The following is a 16,084-nucleotide window of genomic DNA, read 5'->3' as shown; positions in this document are numbered from 1 at the left end:
GTTAAACACAACTAATGCAATTACAGAAGACTTGAAAAGGCTTTAAATGGCTTACATTCTTTCCACTTTCATAAACTGTGTAATTATCAATGAGTCCAATTAAATTTAATTGACTCATAACAGACTAATTTTTCCCGCTGAAATATCTGATGAAAGAAGACTAAATTCATTAAATGGAGATAGCGTTCTTCCAGCCACTGCCCTAAATGGCTTTGTCGGAGCTGTACATGAAGGAAGAAATGAATTCCTAGCAAAAACAATTCCACTCCTGAGCTCTGAAAACCAAAAAGGCTCACGAAAACTTTCACACTAACACTCACTAAATTATGAAATCACATTCTGCTTGGACACCAAGGAAAGTAACATTTTAAGAATTCAAATTTTTTTTAATGCTCGAACGGAAAAGAAGCCTTTGCCTGAACAGAGGCAAAAAGTGCCTGTGAGAAAACGTCAGGAAAAAGGAAGACAGAGACTTTACTCTTCTAAGCCTCAAAGTCCTTAAATCAACAGAGTGGGGAAAACTCCCTTTTCAGATAGGTATCCAGCAGCCCAGGTTGGTCAGAATAAACGACACCTGGCACCACGCAAGGCATTTAATACACGTTCTCGGAAAATTATCACACCCTTGAAGGCGATAATGATGTCGAGGATGACACTAGACAAAATTGGCAATATTTTCTAGGAGACATTCATGGTGTCCATTTGGTATTGCCACGTCTTTCCAAAGTCAAGCCCCAACCCTGCAGGAATCGGAAGGAGAATGGACTTTTGTCCCTTCTTCCCTCACCACATCTGCTGCCTCTACCGGCAAGCAACTTCTCTGACTTCCAAATCCCTTCCAGAGGAGCCAGAAATTCACATGACATTTTCATGAATCATTTTCCAAAATCATCTGTGATTTCTATTTAAAGGATCCCCCATCCAGATGGCAAAGGTTAGTGCCAGGTCCTATTCCAAAACCTAAAAATCTATCAGTCATATTTACTGAATGATTACTTGTGTGCAGAGAACTGTACTAAAGGCACTTAGAAGAGTACAATGTAACAATATAACAGAACATTCCCTGCCTAGAATGAGTGTACAGTTATGATTTAAGCCTTCCTAGAGATAGTCCACCCTCTCTGGTGGGGGATCAAAGATCCTAAGGTATTCACTTACTGACTGCTTCTAAAGATTTCTCTCTAGACTGCAAGCTCACTGTGGGCAAGGAACGTGCCTGCCAACTCTTTGGTATTGTAATAATAATGATAGCATTTATTAAGCACTTACTGTGTGCAAAGCACTGTTCTAAGCGCTGGGGAGGTTACAAGGTGATCAGGTTGTCCCACGGGGGGCTCACAGTCTTCATCCCCATTTTACAGATGAGGAAACTGAGGCCCAGAGAAGTGAAGTGACTTGCCCAAAGTCACATGGCTGGCAATTGGCAGAGCCGGGATTTGAACCCCTGATCTCGGACTCAAAAGCCCGTGCTCTTTCCACTGAGCCACGCTGCTTCTCTAGTGGTTGTACTCTCCCAAGTATTTAGTATAGTGCTCTGCAAATAGTAAGTGCTCAATAATTATCACTGATGATAATTTCCCACAACCCAGACTGGTCCCACAAGGGAATCAGTCTAGTCTGGCAATTGTTTAGAATTTGCTCTGAAAATCATGGATTTCACTGTAACTGCAGATGTCCCTTCTAAAAAGGGGGGAATGTGGTTTTTGGCTTGGCCTTAGCTTTTGGAGACCCTGAGAACAAACACTCATCAGTAAGATTTGCACAAAGGACACAAGAAGAAGGGTTGGGCACTTCCTTGCCCTCCTGGGCCACTTGGATTGTGTACAGCACTCTCACCTGGCATTATGTGGGAAAAAAATTTGCTTTCCAGCCTATTTTAGTAATCAGGCCTTTCCTTCTAAAATACCCACAAGCCTGTACCACGAAGTGTGGATATAGCTTTGCCTCAAGTTGATGAAATAGCACCTCCTTAGCCTCATGTGTGTAGTTCTCCCCTGTGACTTTACTGATGAAAAAGTTGGCAGGATCAAATGATGTTGCCACAGTGAAAAAATAAAAAGATGCTATCAATCCATGAGAAGCAGTGTGGTTTAGTGGAAAAAGCATGGACCTAGGAGTGAAAGGACCTGGGTTCTAATTCCGGACCTTCCACTCATCCGCTGTGGGACCTTGGGCAGGTCGCTTAACTTCTCTATGTCTCAGTTACCTCTTCTGTAAGATGAGTAAGACTGTGAACTCCATGTGGGACTTGGACTGTGTCCAATCTGATTAGCTTGTATTTATCCTAGTGGTTAGTACAGTTCTTGGCACATAGTAAGTGCAAGCTAGTCACGGGCAGGGAATGTATCTCTTATATTGTACTCTCTTTGAGTAAGTGCTCAAAATACAATTACCTGGTTAATGCCATTTAAAAAATCCCATCCTGTTTACTTAGTTACCTTTTTCCAAAAGATCACAACCAGAAGTTGAGAAACCTTAACAAATCCCCACTAAAAAAACACTCAGACACATGACAGAAACCAAGCAGAGAGATCGTGTACCTGGGTCAATGAGAACTTCTTGGGCTCCTGGAAAAAAGAACAGATTATGATCTTTCACTCTGAAAACACAACTATGTTCAAATACATTCTCATTGTGCAGTGCCATAAACCCGTTACAGTTTACCTGAAAAACTGTTGCTAGATAAGACAGCAACATGTGAAGAATAAACATGTGTGCGAAACACACGTGTGATACTTCATACTATGTTTCACTCAATTTGCACAGGCATCTTTTAAACACATGATTAGAATGGATGGCGGCTGTTTGTTTCACATTAAAAGAGGAAGGTACTTTCTTAAAAACTTTGAACCTTTGCACAGGGCTATTCCAACGTAGATAAATTTAAAAAGCCCCCTCTTCCTGAGGTATTCCTCATTCACGTTAAAAGTGCTACAAGAGAAAGTGTTCGAGATTTAAATCCATTAGTGTCAAAGGTTTTTTATGGGCCAGTGGGATGCAAAGATGGATACAACTCAGCTTTCTGCAGTTCCATGTTAATCTAGTGAACAGAGCCAATTGTTCTTGTAGTTCAAGAGTAACTACTTATTTGCTACTGAGTAAATCTCATTTCTAACCATTTGTTTTCACTGCATTTTTTTTTTTTTGAACTGCGCAACAAATATTATGCTTCAAAGATTCTGGAACTCTTATTCGTTTCATGCCGGGACGTATTTATAGTGACTTCCCAGTGGCTCCACAAGCAGTAAGCCAAATAAGTTAGTCTGAGGTTTAAAAATTGCCTGGATAAATGAAACTTGAAAAATACCATTTTATTTCAGGAGAGGTTATGCCTAAGGTGATGCTACTATTTAGGAAACAATTTTGAACTTTGTAGATTATTAGGATGGCGCTCCAATGTAATTGTGAAATGCTAAGCACTAAGTTTGCTATTATGGCCTCACCCCATCGATGTGCCCAAACACTTTTACTAAAGATGGCATAATGCACTGAGTGCTCCTCTAATGGGCTGAGGGAGCTTTATACATTTTCAAGGCCCTTTAATCAATGGATCGGAATAAAGAGAGGGAACGACAGTATGGAGCTGATGTCCTGGCACTAGTACAGGGGAGAAATTCCACTAAAACCTCCCATTCTTCCCAAAACTCAACAAGCAAGTGAGCTTGTTTTCCCTCGGGTTTTCAGACATCTTGGCTTCGCCCAGGACACTTGTTTTCTGACAGGAACAATATAGTCCTCTGTGAGCTCCATGAGGGCCAGGGACTGTGTCCAACCTGATTAACTTGTATCTATCTCAGTGCTTAGAACAGTGCTTGACACATAGTAAGTACTTAACAAGTGCCACAATAATAATAATATTGTGAATAGAGTGTCCTACTCCTACTCCTAGCGTAACCAACAGCGCTGGGCTGCTAACTGGTTGCTCTCTGCTTGAGACAGCTGACCTTATAGGTTCTGGGGCCTGGGTGCCACCTTCCTGCAAACTGACTCATCTCAAAAATTAAGACTCAGCATGAGTATTAATGTCCACAGTTCCATCTCTCTCATAAAGCTGGTGAATGGCCCTGGGAGCCCGATGGCTCCAAGACACTCAGGCTTGCTGCTGAGCATCTGTTCATGGCAATAGCTGCTTTCTAAATTCTTATTTGGACTCCGCCAGACAGTTTAGCTACAGCCTGAGAAACTTCCTAAGATTTTCCATACGTTTCAAAGCTAAATAAAGACATTTTAGTTCTGCAGACAGAGCAGTTTTCACATTTCTTGAAACAGTTCCTTGCTTTCATTAATCAGGAAAACAAAAAATAGATCCGAGTTCCACAGCAAACCTCTATGGAAACATTTAAATCTGATTAGCAAGAGGAACATGTCAATCCTTTAGATAATCCTTCAAATCATTTCTGGGTATGGAAGAACAGCTGTGGCAGAAGAAAAGTAGAGCTTACTTGTAAATTGAGCTTGTATTTTGGTCTTTTGAAGTCAGGTAAAAGTCTTTTGTAATTAGTGACAGACTGGAGATGACAGGGAAATGTAAACATCATCCTAGTGCATTACTTAATGTAGTAGTGAATTATTGCAGTAAGATGTAAAGTCTTCCGAACACTTAATGGAGTAAACTGATAGTGCTTTGCATACAGTAAGTGTTCAGCATACCATTGATTGATTGATTGATTGATAGGCAGGCAACAGAGAGAATCCGTAGTGAACCAAAGATGGTCAAAATTGACTGCTTCTAATTGAGATCAACAAAAAGATCTAAGGAGGAGCTCCAGGGGAAAAAGATTCATTGAAGATTTTTGAGAGAACTACAAAACTCTCCTAAATCACCCTTTTAGCTTTGTGATTCTTTTTTAATTGAGGTAGTGGAGCTGCTCAGGCTCAAAGAAATCCATGTGCATTTTATTCTGTTTTTAATTTTGCTGTGATTAAGGGGGCTGAGATAGAACACGGGAAAATTCAGAGATTTCCACCACCCATATCTATATCAGTTTCAGATTACTTTTCCTCAGAGGAGGGAAAGCATCTTCAAGTAGCACTGGTAAAAAAATATTTCATAATGCAACGAGAAACAGTAATTCTACATCTAAGTTCACCCAAAACGACAAGGTTCAGCAAGTGTGTGTGTGTGTCCACCAATTTGCAGAATCACAGAGTGTACTTGATTCTATCCGGGGGCTTCCAAACAAATGTAATTCAGTGAAATATTTGAATGACACCAAGTCTGATAAGTCAGCTGATTAAGTGGTCTCAGGTATGGCTCGGCTATACTGGGGGGCTGCAGGAATACTCAAGGGAATCCTTCAGAGTGAACAGGTGTACATCAGGAAGACTGAGAAAGGGGTCTTCCTTGGTTGGTCTGTCAGAGTCCAATAGCCCAGCCCAGTCCAGCTCAAAAATCCTGGACCACCCAGAGGCTGCCAGTGAGCTCAGTTTTGAAACTCATTCATTCAATCGTATTTATTGAGCGCTTACTGTGTGCAGAGCACTGTACTAAGCACTTGGGAAGTACAAATCGGCAATGTACAGCAACCACCGGACATTGACAATGCAGAATTCCAGGTTGAACTGACATCATTTGGGGTCTTTCATGATAAAACGATAAAAATATTAGTCAATGAAGCTGACCAAGGCACTCAAGGTGCCTCCAGTTTGCAAGTTAAAAATAACAGGCAACCTGTCCCTATACCCTGATAAAATTTCTGCTATGAGCTACGCCTGAGTATTCATGGTTCTCTGGGCTCATTCCAATCAGTTCCTTAAAGATTATGGACCACACTTGGTTAGGGAACCTTATGTCTGCCAGGGTCCTTTAGCAAGTAAACCCAGCCCTCCTATGAGGCAAAATTCCATGCTGCCATACTCCCCTGACCTGCTGCTATGGGCTGGCACACAACTGGCTTCTCACAATAGCGTGGTGCACCATATTCAAACAGGAGCACGTAGAACAAACCTTCCCTAGTTCCCTGGCAGAGTGACCTCGTGTTCCGTCGCCCTCTCGATAATCAGTCCTCACTGACATCAAAGTGGAATCCAAATGAAATGAGCCTGGCATGCCAGACTCCCAGCTCTACACATTTTATGGTCAAGTCCAAATCCAGACCTGTTCCACCCTGTGCCGAGGGGACTGACCAACAGCTCTGCTGCCTCTATGAAAAGGCAAAGTAACCCCAGATCCCCACCGAATGAAGGGCTTACCTGGTCGATGCCGGTTGCCTGCGTCAGCGGGGAGTGAGCTACCTTGCAGCCGTCGAGCCCCTGTTTTACCCCCGGTGCCTCCAGGATAGTGATAGATCACAGAAGCAGAGCACAGTCCTTCTAGGGCAGCTGAGCGACCGAAAAAAAAAAAATCAAAATTCACGCAATCAGCAGAGCTCCAGATTCACAGACGCAAATCACATCTAGCGCTACAGCTGCTTCCTTACTACCCACACTGGCTACCGTCAACAGTTTTTTAAAAAGAAATAAAAAACCACAGTGCAATTGCCTGGCTTCTTGAGCACCCACTTTCCTCGGGGAGTAATCGAGGAACAGCCGGTCCCTGGTGCCTGGGAGGTGCCCAGTAAGAGCTTCTGATAAACTCTTGTGGATGATGAAGACTCAGTAGCTCCCGAGAGACTAATTTGAGAATTTTTGATAAAGACTGCAGTCTACTGAGTTGAAAGTGCTTCCCAGAGAATTCATTTCTAGACAGAACAACTTCTCCCAGGCTCCTCTCTGATTGAACAACCATCTAGCTGAAACTGGATCTGTGATACCAATTGCTGCACTTCCTCAGTGACGAGAACAGGTCAGATGAGTGCCTTCAAGACTAACATTGCTACCTTGGGATACTGTTTGGATCCCGGTGAACTTTGCAAGGCAGTCAAGCTTTCTTGGTAGCTGAAAGAGCCCAGGAAGGATGACATCTTCTGGAGTCGCGGTATTGCCTACTCATCTACTCTACTTGCCACGCAGAAAGTTATGTCACTTGTGCGTGTCACATTGTGGATGAAGGTTGGAAGGGAGCAACTGTGTGGAAACTGGTCCATAAGGTCTTAAGTGCTTAGTACAGTGCTCTGCATGGAATAAGCACTTAATATCATTGCTCTACTGAGCATGATTAAGCCAATAAGGAAGGGCTGTGGAAAGACAAGATTTGCTAGTCAGCTTCCTCACCACTCTACTTCTCAAAGGTGCCTTTGGGAGTAGCCTCGCTGAAATGTTATGGCATTTCCTTGACACTGTATACTAATAAAATGTCTACATAGGGGTTGGGAAATTCTTATCTTTTCACCTTGTAAATCCTAGCATTAATACCCTCAGGCCCTAGGGGAATCCTCTCACTTCCCTCTTGGTTCTTGATGGCAAGACTGACTACCTCAAAAGTGGGACTGAGATTCAAATCTTACAAGAATCTCATCACGGATGAGACAAGTGAAATTAATTGTATTTATTGAATGCTTCCTGTGTGGAGAGCATTGTACTAAGTGATTGGGCAAATACAATATAACAGAGTTGGTAGACATGTTCCCTGCCCAAGAAACTGAGGACATATTATACCTGCTATTACACCATGCTATAGTTGAACTACTTCCTCCTACAGCCTTCTGCTCCCACTATCTCCAAATAATTTGTGCTGGTCTCCCCGCACTGGGCTGTGAGCTCCTTGAGGGCAGGGAACATGTGTCTTGCATTTTGCAGACTTTCACAAGTATTCAGCACAGTGCTTCACACTCGATGGGAGGGGCCCAAATACCACTGTTGGACTGAATGATTCAATAGACAGAAGATGGTGTTCATGATGACAGTTAATGGGTGACACCTTCCCTTGGCTGGGGATCAGACCCTTGTCAGGCTCATAATATCAATCAATCAATCGTATTTATTGAGCGCTTACTGTGTGCAGAGCACTGTACTAAGTGCTTGGGAAGTACATGTTGGCAACATATAGAGACAGTCCCTACCCAACAGTGGGCTCACAGTCTAAAAGGGGGAGATGGAGAACAAAACCAAACATACTAGGTATGTTTATCTTTAACTCAACTCCATTTCTCAACTTGACTGCCAACCTGGTGGAATTTCCCAGGCTGTCCAGTCTGGGGGTTGGGTAGGGGTCAAGGCAAGTCCAGAAGAAAGGGTAATAATAATTGCGGCATTTGTTAAAAACTTACTATGTGCCAGGCACTGTTTGAAGCACTAGGGCGAATACAAGCAAATCAGGTTGGACACAGTCCCTGTCTCACATGGGGCTCAAAATCTCAATCCCCATTTTACAAATGAAGGAACCGAGGCACAGAAAAGTGATTTGCCCAAGGTCACACAGCAGACAAGTGATGGAGCCAGGATTGGAATGCAGGTCCCGACGACTCCAAAGGCCCTACCCACTAGGCTATGCTGCTTCTCCTCCAAAAAGAGCCTTGCCCCTGGGGGTCAGGCCTCACCCTGTGCCGTAAGGGTACCCTCAGACCTGGGTGGCTCCCATGCTATTACCGCCGCTTCCCTTTCCGAGTGTTCAGGCGGTGGCTGCCCATAATCTAGGGTTCCCTTGCTCGCTGTGGTCTGAAACTTAGGGAAAATAAAACGAGCAATACTCATACTCTGATTTCATTGCTCTGTGACATCATTCGAAAACCTGGGTCTCGAGGTGCTTTCTGCCCTTTCAGCCTTGTGGCCAGTTCTTTTCAAAGAATCCTACCTCCAAGCCATAAAAAGTCATTTACAGACCGCAGAAGCTCCACCGCCATGTGGTAATGAACCAAGGAATCCTGCAACATCCCTGCTTGAAGGCACAAATCGCCAACATGCTTCCGTGTCCGTCCTTGGCACCGCTTCTTATAGTGTCTGGAACACAAAAGGCAGAGGGCATCAGAACCAGTCATCCAAGGGCTCGGTGGCCGCAGAAGCCAAGGCCTTACTAGCGAGACTCGATTCCATAATAACTAGCTGTGACCAAGTCCATTAACTAGCAGGAGCGAAGGAGGCAATTTTATCCTTCCCCAATCAAAGCCAGCAACAATAGCTCCCCATTAAGTTAGCTCAAGCGGGTCACCTTCAGAAAGCATTTCTGAGTTATAGGACGCTGCACAGCCTTTGAAGGATCTATTCTGATGCAAAATGTATGTCCTAGGTGGACGAGAGACTGGGCTGAAGTTTTTCTTTTCAGAGTTTAAAAACAATGAGGCTATGATGGGAAATTGTCAATAACAACAAGAAAGCTGCTAGGCTGTCAGCTAGTTGTGGGTAGGGATAGGGTCTACCAATTCTGTTTTATTGTTATGTTGTACTCTCCCAAGTGTCTAGTAGAGTGCTCTGCACACAGTAAGCACTCAATAAATCCAATTAATTGACTGACAATGTAAGTTCCATTTTTTTAATCACTTTTTCTCCTTGACTGAAATCTAAGCTAATGATGCCAAGGTGCAACCCAGCCCACTTTAGGGCATTGTCTTTACCTTGCTTATGGGACACAAGAAGATTGGGGGTTGTGGGGAGCAAGGGAGTCAACCCCTGTAAAATCCTACAACTGCAACAAAACCCTGGGCCTCCGCGGTTGAAGCCATAGGTTGGATGGTGCTTTGGGGAGGACGCTTTAATCAAAGTCCTCACAAGTTGGCAAGAGGAGATCTGAGGCCCTCCCCTCATCACAAAGCTCCCAGGGCCAAAACCCTGAAAACGTCTTAGGCCCCTACAACTTTGGCTTAAGAAATGCTAAAGGTAGAGCAGCTGGAGAATGGATTTTTTACAGATACCAATAGGCGATGTTTAAAGCAAATCTAAAGAACAAACACCTTTACCTATGGCCAGAGAGATTAAGGTAACCCCAAGGGTAGGGGAGAGCTGAAGGGCTGTACCCAGGCATCGGCCATGCCCACAGTGAGGGGTGGGGGGCAGGGGAGATCTCCAGGAGCCATGAGTTTCCCCTCTCTGATGTTCTCTCTAAGCACTTAGTACAGTGCTCTGCACTCCGTGGGGGTTCAATACATTCTAGGGATGAACTGGACAGAGCTGCAGAGAGCTCTGCAAGCAGAGATCTTCAATCCTTTGGCTGAATTGAAAAAACAAAAGCAAACGGGGACAGAAAATGGGATTTAAAAAGGGGTCAAGATGTAAAACTCCATTCCCTATTTAAACAGTGGTGGGGGTGTGGAGGGGGCGTTAAGAAGAAGAGCTGACTCAGTGAGACTGTGCTGTCAACTGCCTCCCCCTTCTTCCACTCTAGAAGCACTGGGAAGGGGGAAATCAATCAATCAATCGTATTTATTGAGCACTTACTGTGTGTGGAGCACTGTACTAAGCGCTTAGCACTGTACTAAGGGGGAAACTGACAAGGCCCTGGTTAAGAGTGCAACACCCACCTCACTCCCTGAATCCTCCCCCTCCACCCCCTTAGTTGGGCCAGAATGAAATCAGCCATGAGGCTTCTGCAGCCTAAACCTGAGCCCAGTGTGGGGCAGGGGTCATGCCTGTATCTACCCAACACTTAGGACAACGCTTAGCACCTAGTGAGCGCTTAACAAATACCATCATTCTCATCATCAACCTACTTTTCTTCGGCTCTCTCTATGACAAGCATAAGTTCCCACTTGGGAGGAAATCGGTCCCAGCCCAGTAAGGAATGGGTGCCATGCTCTGGGCGATAGCACTAATTCTGCCAGTTTTCTGAAGAGAGGCAATTGGTCAGACAATGCTCACACCGGACTCCCTCTCTCAAAACTGACTTGGTACAGAAACAAGCAAGCAGAAAGATGGGAATTACTGAGACGATTTCTGCTTCTTCTCAGCCACAAATATCCCCCCCACCCCGCCCCGGCATTCCGAGGATTCAACAGAATAAGTGCAGCTTAAATTGGCCTAGAGAAGAGTTTTTGGACAGAGAAAAAATTCCTGATAATCCAAAAGGTAGAGAAATCAACTAGTAGAGCGGACATTCAAATGTGCCAGCTTTTGACTGGTGCAATGAAAAACTCAAATTTAGACATAAATCCTAACATTTAGATAGCTGAATTGCATGCATTTTAAATGACTACTTTGATTAAATAAAAAGAAACTGCCTAAATGGTTCAAAAGTTCTGACAGTGTATCATTTATCACCTTTGTAAGAGTTATGTGTTAACTTTACATCAAGTTAAGCTTGTAGAATGCTTAATATATGTCACAATATTGTGGCAAACTTCTGAAAAGCAAGCTTGAAATAGCATCTTCCAAGCGCTTTCCCACTCAAACTAATCTTCTGCACTTCAGCACACCCTGTCAGCCACACGAGGGGATGTGTGGGCCGGTATCAAAGTGGCGTTCATTTTCATCCCCCCAGGGGATCAGTATATTCGTTCTTTCCAAATTTCTTTCCCAAGAATACAAACGTGATTTTTTTGTTTCCCACAGGGGCTTTATCTAAAATAACACAGATTTTCTACAGGTCCCTCTAATACTTTAAGCACATTTCTGACAGAGAGGCATACAGTTTATAAGAATTATTGATCAAGAAAAAGGGAAAGAGTCTAAAATTTGAATTTAAACACTTGAATGAAATGTTGATTTCTCAATTTTTTTTTAAAAGGAAAAGCCAAAGAGCAAACTATAAGTGTACCTAGCTTAAAGCAACACAAGCAAAGAAATCAAAGTTAGCACTGAGAGTTCAGCCTTAAAGCAGAGGATTTATTGCTTTCTAAACTGCAAAACTTAAAATGAATGAGAATGTCAAAGCTAGGGACAGCAAGACTTAGCCACAAAACTTAAGCCATAATCCAGTTTCAGCAATAACTAAATTCCCCTGAGATACTGCAACGTCTGACCCTTATGTTATTCAAATATTGCTCACTGAACAACGGAGGGGAAAAGAGTCAGGCATTTGCTTAGCCCTGTTGCCAAAGTAAAGGAAACAGTAGTTTTAAATTAAAATAATAGCCAGTCGGGGACCTGTTCACTTCCACAATTAAAGGAAAATGCACCAATTTCTTCAAAATGCACTTCCACCTAAGAATGGTCCATCCTCTCTGTCTCTGGGAAGAGACAGAATGCAGAGATGAGAGGGGTCAGGGCCACGAGTCTTCAACAGACTTTGAAGAGTTTCAGACCAAACCTATGAATTGCAGTTTTCACTCCTACACATCAAAATTGGTCGAGAAGTGCCAATAAAGGCAAGACGAGTGCTCGAAAGAAATGATGGAAGCTCACAATACCATAATAAAAACAACGAAGCCAGAATGTGGATTTCAAAACCTTGAGCAATCAGACATGAACTGGAGCTGAATGTTGGGTGGACAGTTTGGATTATTCCCTTTCAGCAGCAATAAATAGAGTACATAAAAATCAAGCTATTTTAGAGGGCTTTAGTTAAACAAATATTCATTAGCAGTGAGAATTCAGAGAGAATATGGCTATCACTCCATGAGATATCAGAACATGTCAAGAATAAATCGAAAATGCATTGCACTGTCCTCGGTTTCTAATAGTTAATGCCCAGTTACAATGGCAGCCTATCTAATGAAGCCCCTCCCCTCCTCCCCTCCTTAACTTCCATCTTCAACCGTTCACTCTCCACTGGTTCCTTCTCCTCTGCCTTCAAACACGCCCATGTCTCCCTCATCCTAAAAAAAACCTCTCTTGACCCCACCTCCCCTTCTAGTTATCGCCCTATCTCCCTCCTACCATTCCTTTCCAAAATCCTAGAATGAGTCATCTACACGTGCTGACTCAAATTCCACAACGCCAACTCTCTCCTTGACCCATTCCAATCTGGCTTACATCCCCTACACTCCACCAAAACTGCCTTCTCAAAGGTTGCCAATGACCTCCTTCTTGCCAAATTCAATGGCTCCTACTCTATCCTAATCCTCCTCGACCTCTCAGCTGCCTTCGACACTGTGGACCACCCCCTTCTCCTCAACACGCTATCCAACCTTGGCTTCACAGACTCTGTCCTCTCCTGGTTCTCCTCTTATATCTCTAGCCATTCATTCTCAGTCTCCTTTGCGGGCTCCTCCTCCCCCTCCCATCCCCTTACTGTAGGAGTTCCTCAAGGGTCAGTTCTTGGTCCCCCTCTACACTCACTCCCTTGGTGAACTCATTCGCTCCCACGGCTTCAACTATCATCTCTATGCTGATGACACCCAAATCTACATCTCTGCCCCTGCTCTCTCTCCCTCCCTTCAGACTCGTGTTTCCTCCTGCCTTCAAGACATCTCCATCTGGATGTCTGCCTGCCATCTAAAACTCAGTATGTCCAAGACTCAACTACTTATCTTCCCTCCCAAACCCTGCCCTCTCCCTGATTTTCCCATCACTGTAGACAGCACTACCATCCTTCCCGTCACACGAGCCCGCAATATTGGTGTCATCCTCGACTCCGGTCTCTCGTTCACCCCACACATCCAATCCGTCACCAAAACCTGCCAGTCACACCTCCGCAACATCGCCAAGATCCGCCCTTCCCTCTCCATCCAAACAGCTACCTTGCTGGTTCAATCTCTCATCCTATCCCGACTGGATAACTGCATCAGCCTCCTCTCTGATCTCCCATCCTCTTGTCTCTCCCCACTTCAGTCTATACTTCACGCGGCTGCCCGGATCATCTTCGACCCCCGGCCCACGTCCTTCCCCTGGCCTAGAATGCCCTCCCTCCACACATCCACCAAGCTAGCTCTCTTCCTCCCTTCAAAGCCCTACTGAGAGCTCACCTCCTCCAGGAAGCCTTCCCAGACTGAGCCCTCTTTTCCCTCTCCTCCTCCCCATCCCCCCGCCCTACCTCCTTCCCCTCCCCACAGCATTTGTATAATATATTTGTACAGATTTATTACTCCATTCATTTTACTTGTACATATTTACTGTTCTATTTATTTTGTTAATGTTGTGCACATAGCTTTAATTCTATTTGTTCTGACTATTTTGACACCTGTCCACGTTGTGCTTTGTTGTCTGTCTCCCCCTTCTAGACTGTGAGCCCGTTGTTGGGTGGGGACCATCTCTATACGTTGCCGACCTGTACTTCCCAAGCGCTTAGTACAGTGCTCTGCACACTGTAACTGCTCAATAAATACGATTGAATGAATGAATGAGAAAATTCAGATTCTGATGTCCTCCGATTGGCCCTCATTAAGCCGAACCTTACCTGCCATCCTGCATAACAGACAACGGAGATACCCGAAGGATGTTAGTGGCCGCCTGGCAGAACTGGACTAGCCAGTTTGTGTCCCTGACTGGAGATTTGGGGTAGCGAAGGGGAAACCCCTCTCACTGTGCTGCCTGAAATGACCTTCACTGCCATTTCAAAAGGTGGGAGGTTCCCAAAGCTTACCTGCATTGGATACCTTCGCTACCATAGCAAATGAGTCGCGGAAGATCTCGTGAGCCGCCCAAGGAGCCCTTTTGGGATAGCCAGCCAGGTCTGTCTCATTACTATTGGTCCGGGCAGCACTCCTCATATGCCTGCCCCTCTTCTGAAGATACCAAATATTTACAATCAACCATCATTTCAGACTCAGCCTGCCACCACTGTCAACAGTCCAGACTTTCCAGATGGCGTGAGGCTTCCAACAGAGATTCTTGAAGGAAGGCGACCCCTTGGGACCAGGAGGAAATCCGGAGTCTTGCCTGCACTGGCCTCTCATCTTCACGGGGGACATGGTTGGCCTACTCTAGGCTAATAATAATAATAATGACGGCATTTATTAAGTGCTTACTATGTGCAAAGCACTGTTCTAAGTGCTGGGGGGCTGGGGGGAGTTACAAGCTGATCAGGTTGTCCCACGGGGTGCTCACAGTCTTAATCCCCATTTTACAGATGAGGGAACTGAGGCACAGAACAGTAAAGTGACGTGCCCAAAGTCACATAGCTGACAACTGGTGGAGACGGCATTTGAACCCATGACCTCTGACTCCAAAGCCCAGGCTCTTTCCACTGAGCCATGCTGCTTCTCAGACTACTCGTCAAATTTACGACCTGCCCCACTCCCACCTTTAGAAGGGGTGAGACGATGAAAACATTCCTTTTATTCAAAAGCATATTAGTCTTTTACGCAATAACAGATGTTTAATGCAAGTGTTTGCTCCCGGTTAGCATTGTTAAGCATTTAAAAGCAGCTTTCGTTAGACAGGTGGTTTCCAAAACGCAGTAACTCCTCAGCAGGCCCCAGCAGGCTCTCAGGTGGGCCTCTGCTGGGGTGGGGCCTGAGGTCCCTGGGAAACGTAGCAGCTTAAGTACCAGATGGTGAGGGAGAGCCACCCACTAGGAGGAAACTCAGTACACCAAAAAATACATGCACTTTGAATTATACTGGTTCAGATTAGCCAACATTCTTTGGTTTTGTGAGGAAGCGATGGGGCATCTTATCAGTTTGGAGAATGGGTGTTTGGAATGAATGTGGCCTCAGCGGGGTTTTATGGTATCTGAGGGAGCAAAGTCGACTGATGCTTTTTCCTAGTGCTCAGGAGCGTGCCACTCGCCAGACGAGAGAGTCCTACCTTCTTCAGTTGGGGTGCGCAGGCAGCTAACAGAGACCACCCTCTCCCCTTCTCCCTCCCCACCCTTCCCCCTCACTGAGAGGGCTTTACACACCTGCTGAGAGAGCTTGGCCTTTCTTACTCATTTGGGTTTGCTTTAGGCCATTTGGGCCATGGACCAGTTCCACTCCCAGTGGGCTTCTGGCTGCCACACCTTTGGCCTACGGAGCTGCGCCGGCCTGGTGGAAGTCTCGATTTCGTCCGGGGGAGGAGACAGGGCCACCCCTTCTCCCTCCTCCCTCTCCTGTGCCACCAAGCTTGGGCCGTTCCCCTGACTGGGGCCTGAGCCAAGCCCCAACAGGGCAGCCTGGAGCCTTTGTCTGTCTCCGCCGCTATGCTGGAAGCCCCTTGAGGGCAGGAGTTAGTGTCTACTACCCCTACTGTGCTCTCCCAAGTGCTCAACACTGTGCTCTGCACATGGCAGCAGTGTGGCTCGGCGGAAAGAGCACAGGTTTGGGAGTCAGAGATCATGGGTTCTAATCCCGGCTCCGCCACTTGTCAGCTGTGTGACTCTGGGAAAGTCACTTAACTTCTCTGTGCCTCAGTTACCTCATCTGCAAAATGGGGATTAAGACTGTGAGCCCCTCTTGGGACAACCTGATTACCTGAT

The 16,084-nt window shown here is 45.2% G+C and overlaps 1 protein-coding gene across 2 annotated transcripts in view; it reads right to left on the bottom strand.

The window, feature by feature from the left end:
* TRAPPC9 (trafficking protein particle complex 9) overlaps positions 1-16,084 on the bottom strand; it is a 200,014-nt gene that overhangs the window by 175,618 nt on the left and 8,312 nt on the right. For both annotated transcript variants that reach the window (XM_038759976.1, XM_038759977.1), the window contains 3 exons: positions 8,672-8,817; positions 6,193-6,321; positions 2,541-2,567 (listed from right to left, as the gene is read on the bottom strand). In XM_038759976.1, the coding sequence (XP_038615904.1) occupies positions 2,541-2,567; positions 6,193-6,321; positions 8,672-8,817 (302 nt within the window). The remainder of the gene's footprint in view (positions 1-2,540; positions 2,568-6,192; positions 6,322-8,671; positions 8,818-16,084) is intronic.

The sequence above is a fragment of the Tachyglossus aculeatus genome, chromosome 18, assembly GCF_015852505.1.
Source record: "Tachyglossus aculeatus isolate mTacAcu1 chromosome 18, mTacAcu1.pri, whole genome shotgun sequence".
Taxonomy (NCBI): Eukaryota; Metazoa; Chordata; class Mammalia; order Monotremata; family Tachyglossidae; genus Tachyglossus; species Tachyglossus aculeatus.
This window is presented reverse-complemented; position numbering and strand designations above follow the sequence as displayed.